The 18,087-nt window shown below is 46.6% G+C and overlaps 2 protein-coding genes across 4 annotated transcripts in view; one reads left to right on the top strand and one right to left on the bottom strand.

The window, feature by feature from the left end:
- Nucleotides 1–2,214, bottom strand: part of Nipal3 (NIPA like domain containing 3) — a 39,383-nt gene extending 37,169 nt beyond the window's left edge. For 2 of the 3 annotated variants that reach the window (XM_021161036.3, XM_029476385.2), the window contains exon 1: nucleotides 1,674–1,815. The gene's annotated coding sequence lies outside the window, so the exon portion shown is untranslated. Of the gene's footprint in view, nucleotides 1–1,673; nucleotides 1,816–1,966 lie in introns of those variants that run through there. The other variant, XM_029476384.2, reaches the window with a different exon arrangement.
- A 304-nt stretch (nucleotides 2,215–2,518) lies between these two features.
- Nucleotides 2,519–18,087, top strand: part of Stpg1 (sperm tail PG-rich repeat containing 1) — a 45,505-nt gene continuing 29,936 nt past the window's right edge. Inside the window, exons 1-3 of the mRNA XM_021160574.3 lie at nucleotides 2,519–3,301; nucleotides 13,907–14,038; nucleotides 15,757–15,875. Of these exons, the coding sequence (XP_021016233.1) occupies nucleotides 13,951–14,038; nucleotides 15,757–15,875 (207 nt within the window). The 5' untranslated portion in view covers nucleotides 2,519–3,301; nucleotides 13,907–13,950. The remainder of the gene's footprint in view (nucleotides 3,302–13,906; nucleotides 14,039–15,756; nucleotides 15,876–18,087) is intronic.

Below are 18,087 nucleotides of genomic sequence, written 5' to 3'. Positions count from 1 at the left end.
CTGCACATCACATAGTTTCTAGTTCCCTCTACCTCCTGTTCCACACCTAGGAATAGCAACAGCATGCACTGATGTCACAAGACCGACAGGCCCAGACACCAAATGCCAGCTTAGTACAGGGCAGCCATGAAGACCTCTCTGCCCAGGTTGCACCTTGTCAAAGGGCCTAAAGTTAAGTTGTTGCTGCTGCTATCATTTGAGACAGTATTCCTGCAAGATGCCTCCCATATGTTTTTTTGACATGTTAGACCCAATGCATATAGGATCAACTGGGAACCATAATTTTCTGGGAAGACTGGGAGGGCATAATTATAATTACTCTTGGGTTAGACTGCATGTGTGTGAAAGCAACTCTGTGTTAAATGTCTGTATCTGTCCTGACATCGTTAATATGGGGGTGCTCGAGGGCTCCTTCTACCTGGGAGAGACCTAGGGCTGCTTCCAGTCTGGAGTTGAGGGGGCCCTGGATTGAAGGCACCTGTCAGGTCCTCTGCTGTTCCTGGAAAGCCTAGCTCAGAGCCTGGCAAGGTGACTTGCATAGATGCCCACTCGACCAAATGTAATGCCCCTGATACACTGTGGTTTTAAAAAAAGAATGCCTTACTCAGGACCCATGGCCACAAACAGATATACCCAGCCCCACCCACAGGATGTCAGAGAATGCAAACAGGCCTTGGGGACCAGCTAGGGAAGACAGCAGGTTGTCTCCCCCCACTGCACCCCTCTGTGTGTGTGTGTGTGTGTGTGTGTGTGTGTGTGTTGAGTCACTGGCTTTTAAACACTAGCTTCAACTCCCCTCTCTACCCAGGGAACCCCCGGGGCTCTGAATACCCAAAGACAGAGAGAGGAAGATTCTCCTTGAACTGCCGTGTAGCATCACCCCAAAGCCTCCGTGGACTCTGTAAGTTGCATTCCCTTATAAGGCTCACACTTTGGCCTGGTGATGGTTTATTGTTAATCCAAGGCTGACATATGTCCAAGAGGCACACAGCCAAGCCAGTGTTGACAATCACAGTCACAGTTTATGGTCACTGACCCAAGAGAATTCACAAAGTGCCTGCTTCCACTCGAATCCCCCGGCCTCATCTAAATGAATAACTCCGTTAACCCCACCGAGCAAGTCTTCCAGCGAGCATAACAGCCTCGCGGCCATGGAATTGGCTGTAACTAAAAACAAGGGTGTGTGTGTGTGTGTGTGTGTGTGTGTCCGCGCCCGCGCGCGCGCCCCCGTGTGCGTGCATGGAGGTCTTGTCACCACCTGACGATTCAGTTTGACCAAAGAACGTCGGTTTTATGCCAAGCTTTTCTTTCCCCGGGGCTTTTGAGCACTGAGGGGTGACATTCTCAGAGAGACACACCTCTGTTTCAGTACCAAGCACAGAGCTCCCTCCATCCACCTGCCAGCCGCACCGGCTATTTCCAGCACGCTGGAGCCGGCAGTACTGGCCTTCCACTTCCTCATCTGGTAACGCCCAGCATCTCCTTCATTAAGGCAAACCCGTGCCCACCCTCCTTGAAAATATGGAAGAGACAGAAAAAAAAAAAATCGGAGGCAACAGAACCCAAACCTGACAAGGCTGGCAACAACAAGGGAGGCTGTATTTATACTAGGGAGTCAAAACAACAAGCCTGATTTCAAGTACCCCCTTCCCTCAGTCATGACCGTGACTCACCCGGGACGTTCCTTCTAGATCCACCTATCCCAGGTTCCGGAGAAGCGACTCGGACACTCCGTGCCACCCCTAGGTACAGCCTCTTGGAGCCCTTCCCAGCTCCGAGTTTCCAAGGGGCTGCAGTGTTTTGCTTTCAAAGGTGGAGACTTGATTTGTTACACTGCCTGCCAGTCCCAAGCTGGCGAAGCCTCTGCGCAGGCGAGTGGTTGTCGGGAGGGGATGGGCGGGACATCCTGAAATAATTGGCTGCGTCGCCAAGCTCGCTTGAAGCGTAGGGGCGACCTGACACTCACCTGGAGGAGTCCCCTCTAGCGGCCAAAGGAAGAAGTCCGGGCTGCTTTGGTCCCCAGGTTACGCCTGCTCACCTCCACCTGCCGGACAAGTAGGCTGGGCTTAAGCAGCCCGCCTGGTGTCCCCCGCAGTCTGCGCTAACTGCCACCGACCGTCCCAGGCGGTGCCCCTGCTGCTTCCATCAGGTAGCTCCAATATCGAAACCCAGCAGAGCCCTGACGTGTCTCGGGGACCGTGCGTACCCCTTCTTTCCTGCGCCTGCGTCCCACCTGTTGGCTGTGTTGCGTCCTTAATTTCCCGGTACGCCTGCAGCTCAGCAGCCCCGGTAGGCTGTCAATCATCCTGTAGTTCCCCCCCCCACCCCTCCCCCGCTGCTGTTTCCCAGGGGTTCAGCTGTGAGCATGAACCTGCGCGTGGAGCTTCCAGTGCGCTCATTTTTCAGCACGCGCCGTTGAATTCAGAGCCTCACAGCAACCTCTGGGGGAGATGTTGAGATCACACAGGTTTTACGAGGAAATGACATTGGGGAGACCTCAGCGATGGAAACGCGGTAGAACTGGGAGGGAGAGTTTAAGAGAGGATGGAGCTGCCATATTGTATTATGGAAGATGCCCAAAGACCAACTGGGTCGGTGCGAGATTTTTTTTTTTCCTTGAGGCGTGGGTGGCAGGAGATGTGATCGGAGGAACAAGCGGGAGACAGTTTCTAACGGGAGACTATCCCATAAATTTAAAGGAGACGCTGGTGGGTTTAAGCCGGGCTGTGGCTAGGCACTGTGGCTGTGGTGAATCGGGTAAGGGGCTCTTGGAATACTGCACGGTTGCCCTTGGGGAATTATGTCATCGACCTTTCTGCTCTCACACTCAGGGTGTGGATGGATGGGTAGGAACACTCGGGTTTATTCCTTCGATGAGTCACAAAAACAACAAACCAAACAAACCCAACAACCAAACAAAACCGAAACAAACAAACAAACAAACAAACAAACAAGAAAAGGGAACTGAACCTCAGAAACAAAAACCCTAATAGTTCCCTGCCTAACAGGTTCTACTTAGCATTGTCAATCCGAACCCCAAAATTCTGGTAGCTTTTTTTTGTTGGTTTTTGAAACGTCTCCAACGATTGGTCAACAGCTTTTCACGTTAAAAACACAGAGGACACCACAGTTGCCTGCTGCTGGACTCTGGAATGTTAGGCCAGTGGTTGCCATAGCGACCGGGCGGCGAGGGATAGATTGACTAGTTAGGAACCAGTTCCTGTTAAGGGACCGGTCCTTGAGGTCTTGAGGAGGATTCCGCGCACTCCATGGGACACCCTCGGAGATCTCCATACGCCGGGTGCGTGCGGGATCTCTGTGGCCAGTTGGGTGGTGCCTCGGATGCCAGAAGGTGCCACTTGGGGTGCGAGTGGGTCAGCGTAAGCCCTCAGTGTACCAACCTGAAAAGAGCTCCCCCTTGGGCCCTGTGAATGGTTGGACATCTGATGCCCCTACTTCAGTCTTTGAGGGGGTCTCAGAACTGGGCGGTGGGTGGCCCTCCAAGAGCCAGCCCTAACAGAACCCTTCTGGTACTCCCGCGTCTTCCTCAGCAAGTCTTTATTCTGGACTCCGTTTTGGCCAAATGAAAGGGTGAGACTGGCTTCTCGAAGCCACTAACCAGTTGGTACAGTTCCATGTAGGCCTTGGACACACTCTCTCACCAAGCAAAATAGCTAATGGGTCAATCTCCTGGGGCTTTGAAAGGTCTTTTGGATCTCCTGTGCCTCCCACTACCCTTCAGGAGGGATGTTTCAAGTTGGAGGAAATCAGGCTAGACCGTGACCATCCATCATGACCCATCAAGTGCAGGAGGCTCACCTGGCAAGCAGCATCCTGGACAGAGCTAGGTTATATCTGTTCTCTACCAACTGTCCCAGCATTCCATGGAAGACTGGAAAGCAAGATAGATATTTGTTTCCTTTTGGTGGTAGAATAATGTACTATTTGACAGTTTTATACTTTCTTAAAATTTTCCAAAAATTTAATAATTTGAGTGAGAAGCATAATTTTAAAAATCTCTTGCAACTTTTAAACAATAGATTATTTTTATTTTATGTACATTGGTGTTTTGACTGCATGTGTGTCTGTGTGAGGGTGTCAGATTGCCCCTGGAACAGGAGTTATAGTTAGTTGTGAGCTGCCATGTTCATGAGAATTGAACTCTTTTTTTTTTTTTTGATTTTTAATATTTTTATTACATATTTTCCTCAATTACATTTCCAATGCTATCCCAAAAGTCCCCCATAGCGCCCCCCACTTCCCTACCCACCCATTCCCATTCTTTTGGCCCTGGCATTCCCCTATATTGGGGCATATAAAGTTTGCAAGTCCAATGGGCCTCTCTTTCCATTGATGGCCGACTAGGCCATCTTTCGATACATATGCAGCTAGAGACAAGAGCTCCGGGGTTCTGGTTAGTACATCATGTTGTTCCAACAATAGGGTTGCAGATCCCGAGAATTGAACTCTTAACCGCTGAGTCATCTCTCCAGCCCCGAATTTTTTTTTCTTTAAAGACAAAGTCTCACTATGTAGTCCTGACTAGCATGGAATGCTCTATTTAGACCAGGCTGGCCTTAGACTCACAGAGATCCATCTACCTTTTCATGTTGGCATTAAAGGAGAAAACATCACTCCAAAATTTTTTGTTGTCATTTTAAAAAATTAATTTTCACTTTATGAATATGGATATTTTTCTCTGTCTGTATGTTTCTGTAGCGCACACATGCCTGGTGCCTGTGGTGACCAGGAGAGGGAGATTATCAGGTCTGCTTACACTGGAGCTACGTAATGGTTTGGGGCCTCCATATGAATGCTTAGAATCGAACTCAGGCCCTCTGAAAAACCAGTCAGTGCTCTTCACCACTAGGCCATCTCTCCAGCCCTGTTGCTTTGTTTTGTGAGATAGGGTCTGGACATATGATCCAAGCTGGCCTAGAACTCAGCATGTAGATCAGGCTATCCTTGAACTTCTGATCCTCTCGCCTCTATTTCAAAGTGCTTGGATTACCCGTCCCACTGCTGTTGCTGCTGAACAAACCAGGGCTTTGTCTTCATGAGACACCATTCCCAGCGTTCTCCAACAGCAGCGTCCTTAACGGGAGGGCTAAAAATGTTCCTTACTAAAACAGCAAGGTCACACGGCAATTGGGTAAGTGAATACTGGCTGCTTTCAGAGACAGTAAAAGGCACTGTTCTCTGGTCAGTATTGATCGCTGTTTGGAAATATCTTAATGTTTTAAAGCCATAGTTTCCTGTGATCTTATTAAATGTTAAAATCTTAGATTATACAAATTGCCCTCGTGAAGAAGAATCCATCAAGGAACACACATTGAAGAAGAAAGTTCTAGACGGACTTAAAATTGCTTACTCAATGCCCCCATTCACTAGGATTTAGAGACAGGGTAAGTTCCTTAGGGCGTATGGGTAAAATGAATTCCGAGTCAGCTCATGAAAAATTAACTGCTTTGGAGATGAAACTGTGTACATGCTATTGACAACTAAAAGAAAAAAAAAACAAAAAACAAAACAAAACAAAACAAAAAAAAAGAAAAAAGAAAAAACAGAATAATAGCCCCAGCCACATGGGTTAGAAAACTCTTTAGATCTCAGACAAGTGGGTGGCCCAATAATGCAGTCTCTGAGAGATGTTACCTCGATTAGGGAGGGAGCAATTTCCAGACTGCCCTGTAGGCAGGAGGGCAATGGAAACAAACTCTAGTCTTCTGAATTGAAGTGCATTAGCATTGCAGCTTGGATGGCCCCCAAGGCCTGTTTGTTGAAAACCTGGTCCCTGGCCTTTGATGTTATTGGGGGTTTGTGGAATCTTCAGGAGATAGGGCCCAGTGGAAGGAAGTTAGGTCACTGGGTGTGTGATGTTGGAGGAACTATTGGGACCCAGCCCTTTCCTGTTTTTCTTTGCTTCTCTGGATGCTGTGGAGAGGACCCCCCACCCCTACTTCCACTATGCTGTGTTCCCGAGGTCCCGTGCTGATGTAGGCCCTGAGCAGCGGGACAGATGAGGAGGGGCTGAAACCCTGGGAGCCGGGAGCCAGTACAAGTCTTTAAGTATTTTGTTTAAGTGATGGGATGCTACCTGACATAAGGACAAGGAGGTCAGAGTCCAGGGAAGGCAAAGAATGCAGACTGTGATCTAAAATACCAGAGGAGACTGTGGCTTAGGAAAAAAGCTGGCAACCTGAAGAGATCGCTTTGGGTGTTGGCTGTGGAACCCCAGAGCCAAGGATACTTCATGTCCCCATAGGCCAGGATGGAGGGACGCTGTGTTAGACAGGGGATAGGATGATTCCATAGAAGCCGTATGCCTAGTGACTGAGGGTGTGGCTCAGCTGGCAGACTACTTGCCTAGCTTACATGTGTGTAGCCCTGAATTCGATTCCCTGCGCCACATCCAGGGGTATAAATGGTGACGTATGCACGCAATCCATCAGTCAGGAGGCGGTGGCAGGAGGATCGGAAGTTCTAGGTCATCCTTAGCTCCATGATGGGTTTGCCAGCCCAGGCTACAAGAGATACTGTTAAAAGAAAATAAAGTGTCATGCCTTAGTAGTGACGATAAATGACTTCCAGAATAAAAACTGCTCTGAATCTTCCCAAGCCTGAAAGCTTGAAGAAGTCAAACCTGCAAGTTACCAAAAACAAGCCAGGGGAAAAGAGTGCAAACACACAAGAATAGAGATTTCGCTCTGTCTGGTACCCAGCACGAAGATCCAGGAAAATGGACCCCAACCAGGAGAGCAGTACCAGCAATGGCAGATATTACAGAATCAGTGGAAAAGCACTCCAGAAAAGCCGTTACAGACTGGAGAGGACTCCAGAAAAGCTGTTACAGACTGGAGAGGACTCCAGAAAAGCAGTTACAGACTGGAGAAGACTGCCCCCAGAAAGGCAGAGGACAGCATAGTAGTCACCATGAGGCTGGACTGGGAAGGTCTTTTTCAAAACAGAAAGATAAGAGACGCTGCCTAAGGGTGCAGGGGTGGGTTAGCTTTCTCTGCTGATTAAAGAAGTAAAATGTGGTAGACAAGTGGTGTTCCAGGCATCTTGGGGAGTCCCAGAAGAGCCCCATATTATATACAGAAGTCAGGGTCCCCTCTTGGGGTTCTCAGTTTCATTACTAAAAGAATTTAAGAAGGAACACTAACAGAAACCCAAGGACAAAGAACCAAACTGAAGTTGAGGACAATTGAATTCGTTTGAAAGGAGAAGCCCTTTCAAAGGGCAGGTGAGCTGTATGTGTCATGGCTGCCCGGGGAGGAAGGAGGAGGGTGGAGAGGAGAAGCTGGCACAGAGATCAGCTACATGTTGAGGACAGGAGCTTTAGAAAAAGATTAAATTCAAAGCATTGGGGAATTTGTAAGCAGGGCTCTTGAGTTCTGGACAGCATCTGAAAGAAAAAAGAGGAAATAGTTATGGCTAGGTGGTCAGACCCAGTAGATCCCCATGGCAACTGCTGGGGAGTGCACTGGGGGAAGGGGTGGATATTACCTGGTAACCTCCCCTTCCCAGTGATGGCCCCTAGACAGATCCCTGACCTGTCTGCTTAATGAACCCTCAAGGGAGGAGATGAGGGCCTGTCTCCACCAAGGGGTAGAGTCCTCCTTCACAAAGCAGAGACCCAGATCCCACATCCCTGCTCTGAGGAGATGGAGACAGCAGGCTCCCTGGGACTCCCTGGTCAGCAGGTCAAATCAGTCAGCTCCAGGTTCATTGTGAGACCCTGTCTCAAAAATGAAAGGGAGAAACGGAGGAAGACATCTGATGTGGTGCTTCACACTCAGACATCCTATGTATACACGTGAGTACACGCGGTCACAATGTAGCAGCTAGAAATGAAGGAAATGTAACCGTAGGCATATATTTTTCACAACTTACTTTAATAAGGGTCCAACCTTCCCTCTAGCCCACCACCCACCAGATGCAGTGGAAAGAGAGGTTATTAGGACGCAGGGGAAGCAGACATGTTTAGAAATAGTTTTGGGGGGTGATTCCAATCTTCACTGTCCCCAGTGCAGTCCACTCAACAGACACCACCCACGAATCAGTAGTGGCAGCTGGATCTAAAAGAAATGGCCAGGTTCAATAATAGGGCAAGAATAAGTGGGCAAGAAACTGCAGGAACCGCACAGGAAGGAAGCTCTTTGGAGAGTTTCTCTTGAGGACGTCATCACATGCGAAGTTTGACAACGCAGTGTAAGGCGAACCGATACATGCGTGTCGTCAGTGAAGATGGGTGAGTCAGAGCGCCCACTGTCTGTAGGGTCATTCTTATATTCCTTCTGCATCCTTTCATGGATCTGCTATAGCAAAAATATCCTTTCACCTGTGTCTGCTTCAGCAAAACATTCCTTCACCCTTCTGCCCCAGCAAAGCATCATTATAGCCTAATTGAGTTTCCAAAGAAGCCAGGAATTTCCACTTTATATAACAATTAAAAGGAAAACAGTTGATGAAATCCACAGGTGAGACTAGCTTGGTGAAGCTGAAGCTGGAACAATCTAGATGGTCTGATGGAGCACAGAGGTTAAACCAGGCTGAGCTTCAAAGACAGACTCCTTTTTTCCTTTAGGAAAACACAAGTGAGCTAACACATGTATAACTGTCACCCTGGAAAAGGGGAGAGCAGAAAAAAACATTTAAAAAAGGTCTGCAAAATGGTCTCAGAATCCAGTGGAAAGCATAAACCGTCAGGAAATGCATCGAATCCCAAACATTAAAAGTCCTGAAGAAGCTGGGGCAGCGGTGGTGGCGCACGCCTTTAATCCCGGCCCTTGGGAGGCAGAGGCAGGCGGATTTTTGATTTTTGAGTTCGAGGACAGCCTGGTCTACAGAGTGAGTTCCAGGACAGCCAGGGCTACACAGAGAAACCCTGTCTCAAAAAAAAAAAAAAAAAAAAAGGAAAAAGAAGGAGGGAGGAGGGGGAGGAGGAGGAGGAGAAGATGAAAAGTCCTGAAGAAAACCATGCCAAGGCACCATCAAAATTAGATCAGTGAGAAAAAAAAAATTAGATCAGTGAGGGAGCCGAGCTGCAGGCGGCAGAGCACTGGCGGTGGGGAGGAGACCTACGGAGCAAATGCCTCTGTTCTGGTTGCCATCTCCCACTGTGATAAAGGTCTTGTCCAAAAGCTACCTGGGGAGGAAAGGGTTTACATTCTTACCACAGTCATGAAAGGAAGTCAAAGCAGGAACCTACGTGCAAGTAGGTTCACCTTTCATCTCAGCTCTCAGGAGGCATAGTGAGGCAGAGGGGAGTTTGAGGCTAGCCTGGACTACATAGTGAGTTTCAGGACAGCCAGGGCTATGTAGTGAGACCCTGCCTCAAACAAGACCAAAAAAAAAAAAAAAGTAGGTGGAAGCTGTTGTGATTCACTCTTTAAAACCCATGACTGGAGAAAGTGAGGCAAGTTCAAGGCTAGCCTGGGCTACATAGCTTATTGTCTCTAAAACAAAACAAAACAAAACCTCTGTGAGTTCAAGGCCAACCTAGTCTACATAAAAAGAGTTCCAGATCAGCTAGGACTACACAGCGATGCCCCTGTCTCAAATAGCAAAACAGCTCCTCAAACAAGACAAGAAAAAGCACAATGCTTGCAGAGGAAGGAGGGTAAGAATTACAGTGAACCTGTCTATAACCGTGGGGGCCAGGAGGTGGGGATGCAACGTGGGGGCAGAGCTGGTGTCTAGCATGCTCCTAGTCCCAAGTTCAGACTTCAGAATCAAAACAACAGGGAACCACATTTAGGGCTGGGGTTATAGCTTACTGCATGGTCCTGGGTTTGATGCCCAGTTTTTTTTTTTTGTTTTGTTTTTTTTGTTTTTTTTTTTTTTAAATGAGGGGCTGGAGAGATGGCTTAGTGGTTAAGAGCACTGACTGCTCTTCTGAAGGTCCTGAGTTCAAATCCCAACAACCACATGGTGGCTCACAACCATCTGTAATGCGATCTGACGTCCTCTTCTGGTGCATCTGAAGACAGCTACAGTGTACTTAGATATAATGATAAATAAATCTTTAAAAAAAATGAAAGAAAGAAAAAAAACTATCTTTAACTAAAAAAAAATGAAAGAAAGAAAAAAAAACTATCTTTAACACAAAAAAAAGGCCAGGAAGGGGTATAGATATTAATAGTAATCAAAAGACAGCTGGAGGGGACATTAATAAGAACTATTGTAAGAAATATTAATAAGACAGAACAGGAATATTACCAGAGCTAGAGAGAGGCATTTCAAAAGTACCTATAGATCACATGTGTGCAGGCATCCCTAACCGTGCTTCAACATACATGGAACACAAGGGAGAGTTCTGGAAATAAAGAAGAGTCAGCAGTGATGCCGCCCAGGGGCCGCCAGCACATCCCTCAGCACTGCGTGGGAAACCGGGGCATAAAAGGCCTGAACACCAACACTGAGCAGTCCATCAGGCTGGCGAGTGTGCAAAACTCTAGCCAACCACATAGGAAAACTCAAAACCAACCACAGGAAGAAGTCTGGGAAATTCCCCCAGCGGCTTGGAAATTAATTACCCGACCTCCATGTTTCAAAAAGAAGTGACAAGGGTTAATGGTGTAAACCGAGAGGAAAATAAAAACGAAACGCATCAAAATATATGAGGCGCCATTAAGACGGTACCTCTGGACCTATTTAAGGTTAAAATATTGGTTTTATTCTAAGTGGTAAGAGAAGTCGGAGCTTAGTGGCCCAGGCTTTCTCCTAAGAGTTAAAAATAGCATGTGGAACTCACGGGAAGAAAGGACATGGAAAAGCTGTTTGCTTTTGAAAAGATGGTTGGTAGAGCCCTAGCAGGCCTGTCAACGAAAGTCTATAAAGTGTAAATTGTTAGTACAGGGAGTAAAGGAAGGCCAGCTCTGCAGATATTAAAAGGACAGTTTGGCCAGGTGTGGTGATGCACACGCTTAAACCCAGAGCTTGGGGCACAGGCGGGCTGCCCTGCATAGTAAAGCTACCTAGTGGGACCCTGCCCCCAAACAAGCCAGGGCAACACGGAACATTATCAACAAGGTTATGCTAATGAACCTCTTGGCAGTGAAACGGAGATGTTTCTTTGAAATGTGCTTATTCTCCAGGAGAAGCTGACAGCATTAGGTCACGCAATGTATCGCCAAGAACCTTCCCTGAACATCAGGCCTTGGCTTCATCTGAATGGAAAGAAGAAATGATTTGAGTCCTAAGCAAACACTTTGAGGATAATGCCAGTACTAGGAAGTAAAAAGAGAAGCAGGGTCGACAAGATGGCTCAGCAGTGCTTGCTGCCAATCTGGTGACCTGAGTTCAATTCCTGGGAACCATACGGTGAAAGAAGAAAGTGAGTCCCCTCAAATTGCCTTTGGACCCCCAAATGTGCATGCCCAGACACACAAATGGAGAAGTAGTGGAAAAAAGAAATACATACTTTTAAACTCATTTTATGAAACAAAAAGCAAGGACATTTAAAAAAAAAAATAGAAGAAAGCTATCATTGTAAGACTCCCGAAGCTGGGCCTCCGCTCAAGTCCCAGGATGAGCTGGCAGGCACCCCAATGACCAGAGAGAAAACCACACCTGATGCAAACTGCAAGAGGTTTTATTATCAGCTAGCTGAGGATGAACTCCTTGGGCCAGCAGGGCAGGGGAGTTCGACCCCCAGCGGTAACAGTAGGGAGCTTTTAAAGGAAAAGTGAGGAATTGGGAGGAGTTGGGCTACAGCTCTTCTCTGCAGGGTGTCCTTGGTAAAATTACAATTATTGCATCTCTGGTTTTAAAGTATAGAAACAAAAAGGCTTTTTGCTGGCTATAGAGAACAAAGAGCTTCTTTCTGGCTGTATTTTTAGAGATCAGGGAAAACAAGCTTGGGGGAATGTTTTAGGGGCTTTACCTCCCAGGGAGAAACGCTCTAAGTCGGGGCCTCACACCATTTGGTAGTCATGTACATAGGTCTGGAAGTCTACATTGCAGTCAAAGTAGCACTAATTACAGAAATTCTAGATTTAAAAAATATTTTAATTATGGTAAATCAGTTAATATACCCGCAAAGAATACTGACAGGGTCATGTGTACAAACAAAGATGAAGTGTTCCATAAAATTCAATATCTGGTACTACACAAGAAAAAGAGTTGTAGGAAATTAGAATTAAAAATGAAAAATATCTTCTATAAAAAAAAAAAGAAAAGAAAAACTTCCTAGAACCAAATGTGGTGGCATACACCTTCATTCCCCGCACTCAGGAGGTTGTGGTAGGAGGGTCACAGGTTCTAGGCCAGCCTGGATTATTAATATATAAGGAGACCTTGTCTCCAAATTCAACTAACCTAACAACAACAACACCACCCTTGTAACTAGCATCAGACTTTATGCAGAAGGGCTGCGTATCCCTACTCAAGCTGGTATTAAGATAAATATCTGCTCTTGTCAGCTACCTTCAGGATGTGCCCCGGGCATTGCAATGTTCCAAGGGAAGAAAGTAATGGCCATACATTAGAAAGGGATGGAATAAGCCCGGTCTTTTATGTATGTATGTATGTATGTATGTATGTATGTATGTATGTATGTTTATCTCTATTAGAATTCCTAATCTACAGTGAAGCTTTTAGAACTGAAAAAACAGGGCTAAGTTGGAGAACAACAGGATCAATATATAAAAATCACCAGAAATGGAGAATTGGAAACAGACGGCTGGGGAAGCATTTCAGGGGCAGACTGCTTGCCTGGTATCATCCACGGCCCTGGCTCCAGTCTCCAGCACCAATTCTCATGTCAAGACTTTTAAAAGAGTCCATTTTCGTGACATAGGAATATGAACCCCCTAGGGTTGTGTTTAAGAAAGTCTACGTTGGGATGGGGAGATGGCTCATAAGGCAGTGTCCAACGGGAACCTGAATTAGGATCCTCTGAACCCATGAAAAGCCAGACACAGCAAGCAAGGGGAAAGGCGGGGTCTAATACCCAAGGCTGTCCTCTGACCTTCACGAGTACACCGTGGCACATGGGTGCCGCTCTCTCACAGGGGCCCACAGAGATGTGTAATAGCGATACATTCATAAGTACAAGCTGCTGCTGAGAAATGCAAATATATCAGAATAAACAGGAGATCTGCCAGATTAGTGGCTCTCAACACTCAACGAAGCTAAGATATTCTCATGGAATTTTTGATGCAATACCAATCAAAATCTAGGAAGTATTTTTAAAACAACAACAACAAACAAGTAACCTTTTCTTTCTAGGTTGTGTGTGTGTGTGTGTTTACTCATATGAAGTGTGCAGGTGCCTGTGGAGGCCAGAAAAGGGCATCTGATTCTCAGACGCTGGAGTTCTAGGCATTCTGAACTCCTTTGTGTGTAGGCCATTGGAAAGTGAACAGAAGCCCTTTGCAAAAGCAGTGGATGCTCTTCACCACTGAGCTGTCTCTCCAGCCCCACGAGGACTGGGTCAGTAGCACTCGATCAGCTGATGGTCACATTTGTGCCACATTGTAGAAGGGCAGCCATTGTGACAGGAAGCACGGAAACCGGCAGAAACCAGTTCCCCGAGGGAAATGCCTGCAAAAGCGCATGCCAACTTTGTGGCATACAGATAACCTTAATGTCTTAGTCATGGTGGCATATGACCCAGCTGTACCCACTGTCAAGACGCATACCTTTACCGCTGATGAATTGAACTGTATGTAAATTATATCTCCGCCAAACTAAGTAAGTCAATAATGAAAATATGATCTAAAGCCTCCACAGTCCAGCAGTGATGGTGACCTTGGGTGGCCTCCTTAAATTCTGGCACTTCTGTGTACTTGAAGTCTGGGGCTTCCCAGCAGTTGGTGGACATCTGTCCCACACCCTAACCCTTACAGAGCCGCCCACAGGGTAAAATGGCCCCTACAAATGCCACCTCTTATTTCAGGTATTTAGAAGGACGCGAGGCTGTGGTTCTCAAACAGACGGAACATGTCCCAGAAATTTGCTAACTTGGACACCGTTGTCCTGAGGGCAGACCTTGACAAACCTAAGAAGCACGCCGACAGAGTTCAGAAAGGTGAATTTAGATGACAGCATGTCCACTCCAGTACCTGAGAGCAGACATGCAGCGGTTAGTAAATCCTGGCACTAACCACAAATCCATCCTTTGGGAGTATATCCCATGGATTGCTGACCCTAGCGTGTAGATGGGAAGAAACCATTAGAAAGGATGAATGGGAATTGAGGGGGTGGGGGTGAGGGCTGACCCTTCAACAACAGCAAAAACCAACATGCTGTTTTTATCTGTCCAGCCAGAACGTGTTCTTCAGTTTTAAATGTGTAACTGGTCTTGCTTACTTTATTTTTGACATCTAGGTTGGGTTTTTGTTTTGTTTTGGTTTGGTTTTTGTTGTTGGGTTTTTTTGTTTTTTGTTTTTTTTGTTTTTTGTTTTTTTTTTTTTGGTTTTTCAAGACAGGGTTTCTCTGTGTAGTCCTGGCCTGGCTATCCTGGAACTCACTCTGTATGTAGACCAGGCTGGCCTTGAACACAGAAATCGCCCTGCCTCTGCCTCCCAAGTGTTAGGATTAAAGGTGTGCGCCACCACCGCCCAGCAACAACTAAGTTCTTATTGCAAGTTTCTTTTAACTTTTTTTTTTCCAACTCTGTAGTTGAAATGCATTTTTTTTTTTTTTTTTGGAGGCAGCATGCAGTTGGGTCCTTTTTTTTTTTTCTTGCCCAGTCTGACAATCCCTGTCTTCTAACTGAAATGTGTATAGACCATTAACATTTAATGTGGTTATGACTGTTTTGAGTGTAAGTCTGTCCGTTTGAGATTTACTGTCTGCCCTATCTGCCTATTCTTTATTTGTTCACTTTTTGTATTAAATATTTTAATTTTAAAACATTTATTTTATTTTTATATATTTGGGTCTGCACATCATGTGCATGCAGTGGTTGAAGAGGCCAGAAGAGGGTTTTGGATTCCCCTGGAACTTTAGTTACAGATGGCTGTGAGCTGTCATGTAGGTGCTGGGAATCGAACCTGGGTCCTCTGGAAGGGCAGCCTGTGCTCTTAACCTTGGAGCCATCTTTTCAGTCTCTATTTTAATTTTCCAAAATAATACTTCTTTATTTTGTACCTGCATGCTGTGGAGCACATGTGGAAGACACAGAACAACTTTTGGGGGGATTAGTTCTCTCCTTCCGCCATGGAGATCTTGGGGACTGAATTCAGCACACCAGCCCCGGCAACAAGAGCCCTTGCCCCACTGCGCCATCCTTTGACCCTGTATTGAATGTTTTTAATTCAAAGAGGATAGTTTTATTAGAGTTTTAAAGAGGAAAGAAAAGAAAACAGAGCAAAGCTGTAAATTTAAACAGCTGCCAAGAGAAGGGAGAAAAGAAGAAAGCACCACACTGTCGGTGGAGTTCAGCTCCGTGTCATCAGACAGCCACACGCGGGGAAGGGGGGCTGTGGAGAAAGAGGAAGGAAGCCTCATCCACCAATATAAGCATCCTCTGGTTCTAGCCAGCATCCCGGAGAAAACTAAACCAAAGGAAAGGTTGTATCTCCCTGGGAGGGACTGCCTATTCCAGCCTGGTCTTGTACTTAGCCAAAGGTGACCTTGACTTTCTTCTAATCCCCCTGCCTCCACTACCTGAACGCAGTATGGAACCAGGGGGGCATGCGCATGCGCTATCTACCAGCCGTGCTACATTCCCAGCCTAGTATGACTCCACAGTTTTCCTGTCTCCTCGCGGGCGCTGATGGATATCTTTTTGTTGTTGTCTAGGTTTTACGGCTGCATACCCAACTCAGTCCTCCATCCCTTATAGACACAGGACGTCAATAATCCCAGAATCAGAAAAAAAGGGATTTAACAGCCAAGCCAGGAGATTTTATAGCATAAAGGTAAATGACAGTTGCCTTCAAAATTCTTTGCTTGGGTTTAGCTGTTGTGTTTCTCTATGGACAGCAGGGGGCAGTATCACCCGAGGGCCTGTACCATCCTTGTGTTGGGGATTCATCACCTCAGGATTTTATATATAATATATGCTTTGGAAACATAACTCAGGGTCTTGCTGGGTAGCCTGGCCAGCTTTGTACTCGGTCCCCTTTCCTTAGTCATCTGTATACCGGAATTGAAATCTGCCTCCACACCCTGTAGCCAAAATCATCTTTATGTTGAAAAGAATAAAAATACAAACTCTTCCAAACCTATGTATGTATAGCCGAAGACAAAACCCACCCCTCTCTGATCCATCGGAGGGAATGACATAATTCCCCCAGATAACATGTGAGAAAACAAGTCTCTAATAAACTTATAGTTGTGTTAGTAATGAGCTCCTCTGTTTAAAAGATTCCTTAAACAGTACCTGATTACTATTACAGGGGGCTGGTAAGATGGCTTAGCCTTGAACCCACTTAGTTGAGAGAGGCCAACTCCTTTAATAGTTGTCCTCTGACCTCCTCGTGTATATCATGGTATGTACACACAAATACATACATACATGCAATTAAAAAATAATAATATATTTGTGCTGTCTCCATCCAACCCCCTTTTCTCCAGATCTCCAAGCCCTGAAAGCTCTGGGTGTTTTCTGGCAGGCCTTTATTTAACTTATTCCTGAGCTTTGGTCTTCTCATTTCTCACCACAAGGGGGCAGTAGCAACTCAAGGAATCCCTAGCGTCTTCTCTCCACATCCCTCCTGCTTTTAAGTAGAACCCCCGACAGTAAGCATTCCTGGTTACCTCCTGCAGCAGTCTGCAGGTGGCGTCAACCTCCCACCTCCCCCAGAAGGCAGCGGGGGAGGGGCGGGAGAACCTGGAACACCGGTGAGGTATACCAGTGAGGGGCCCTGGCAAGGCCCGCAGCCCCAGGCCTGGCTCTTCCGTTGTGAGCTGGATCTCAAATATAGAGCAGATTTCGTCCTTTTAAACTGATTACCTCAGGATTCTATGAAGCTGGCCCTAAGTAGCACAGCACACACACAAACACACACACACACACTTTAAAAATCACAGGTGGCTTTCTTCACGATGATAAAAACTTATTCTGGCATTTTTCTTTCTTTCTTCTTTTCTTTCACTCTTTCTTTGTTTCCTCCTTTCTTTCTCTTTCTTTTTTCTCTAGTTTCTCTGTATTGTAACTGTCAGGCTCTTTCCCCACTTGCAGTGCGGGTCCCCATTGGTCTGCTTTAATGACAGTGTGTAAGTTGCCCACGTCCAGGGTGTTTGCAGCTCAGTTTCCAATAAAAAGAATAGTAGCTGTCACCAACCAATCCCTAGTATGTGGTAAAGCATTTTTAGATCGTATCGCCGCTCCCCCAGAACAATACTAAAAGAAGAGGGTTTAGTGTCTTCATTTAACATAAGAGGAAACTGAGGCTTAGGGAGGCTAAGTGACCCACCCTGGGCCGTGCAGCCCCGGGTTTGCCACATAAGAGAGGCTCTAAATAAATATTTGCTGAATCAACGTCGAAAGAATTAGGCCTCAACCCAAAACCTCTCACTGTTTCCACACCGAGCCACGCCTGCCTTTGTGGCCTTCAAGGCTGTAAATTTGGTTGATGAAAGCCAGCATGCTTCTGGACCGACCTTGGCAAGACAGACTGATCTCCAGGGAGGGTAACAAGTTCTCCGGGCTCCATCCCACATGGCAAGCTCTGATCCAGGAGCTGAAAGTACCCCGTGGGATCCTATCTTGTCTCCTGCCCATGGGTGACAGCGTGGCCTCCAGCCGGAACTGCAGGGTAGCACCAGATACAGGCGGAAACCACTCAGAAGTATGGTTCCAAATTTTCCAGTGCGGTGGCATCCACTTGACGGGAAGCCTTTCACCGATGCCTTTGAAAGCATTTTTTATTTTGTATTTTTGCAGAAGCATGGCACCTCTACAGAGATCCCAGTGTTCCCTCACCCAGGAGCCTTTGAGAGTGGCCACTTGTCCTTTGCGGCCTCGATTCCCTCGTCTGCGAAGTTGAGAGTGGGAATTGTGTAATTACCGAGGCGTTATATAATCCCCAAGTCCTAGGCACAAAGAACCCACTCCTTCCTCGATCCGTGCCCATCTCATTTTTCCTGGGGGGGGAAATGAACACAGAGAAGCAACGCGCCTGCGCG

The sequence above is a fragment of the Mus caroli genome, unplaced genomic scaffold (assembly GCF_978045245.1).
Source record: "Mus caroli unplaced genomic scaffold, Mus_caroli_1 scaffold_6, whole genome shotgun sequence".
In the NCBI taxonomy this organism is placed as follows: domain Eukaryota; kingdom Metazoa; phylum Chordata; class Mammalia; order Rodentia; family Muridae; genus Mus; species Mus caroli.
The sequence above is the reverse complement of the archived record's forward strand: the minus strand, read 5'-3'. Positions and strand labels throughout refer to the sequence as shown.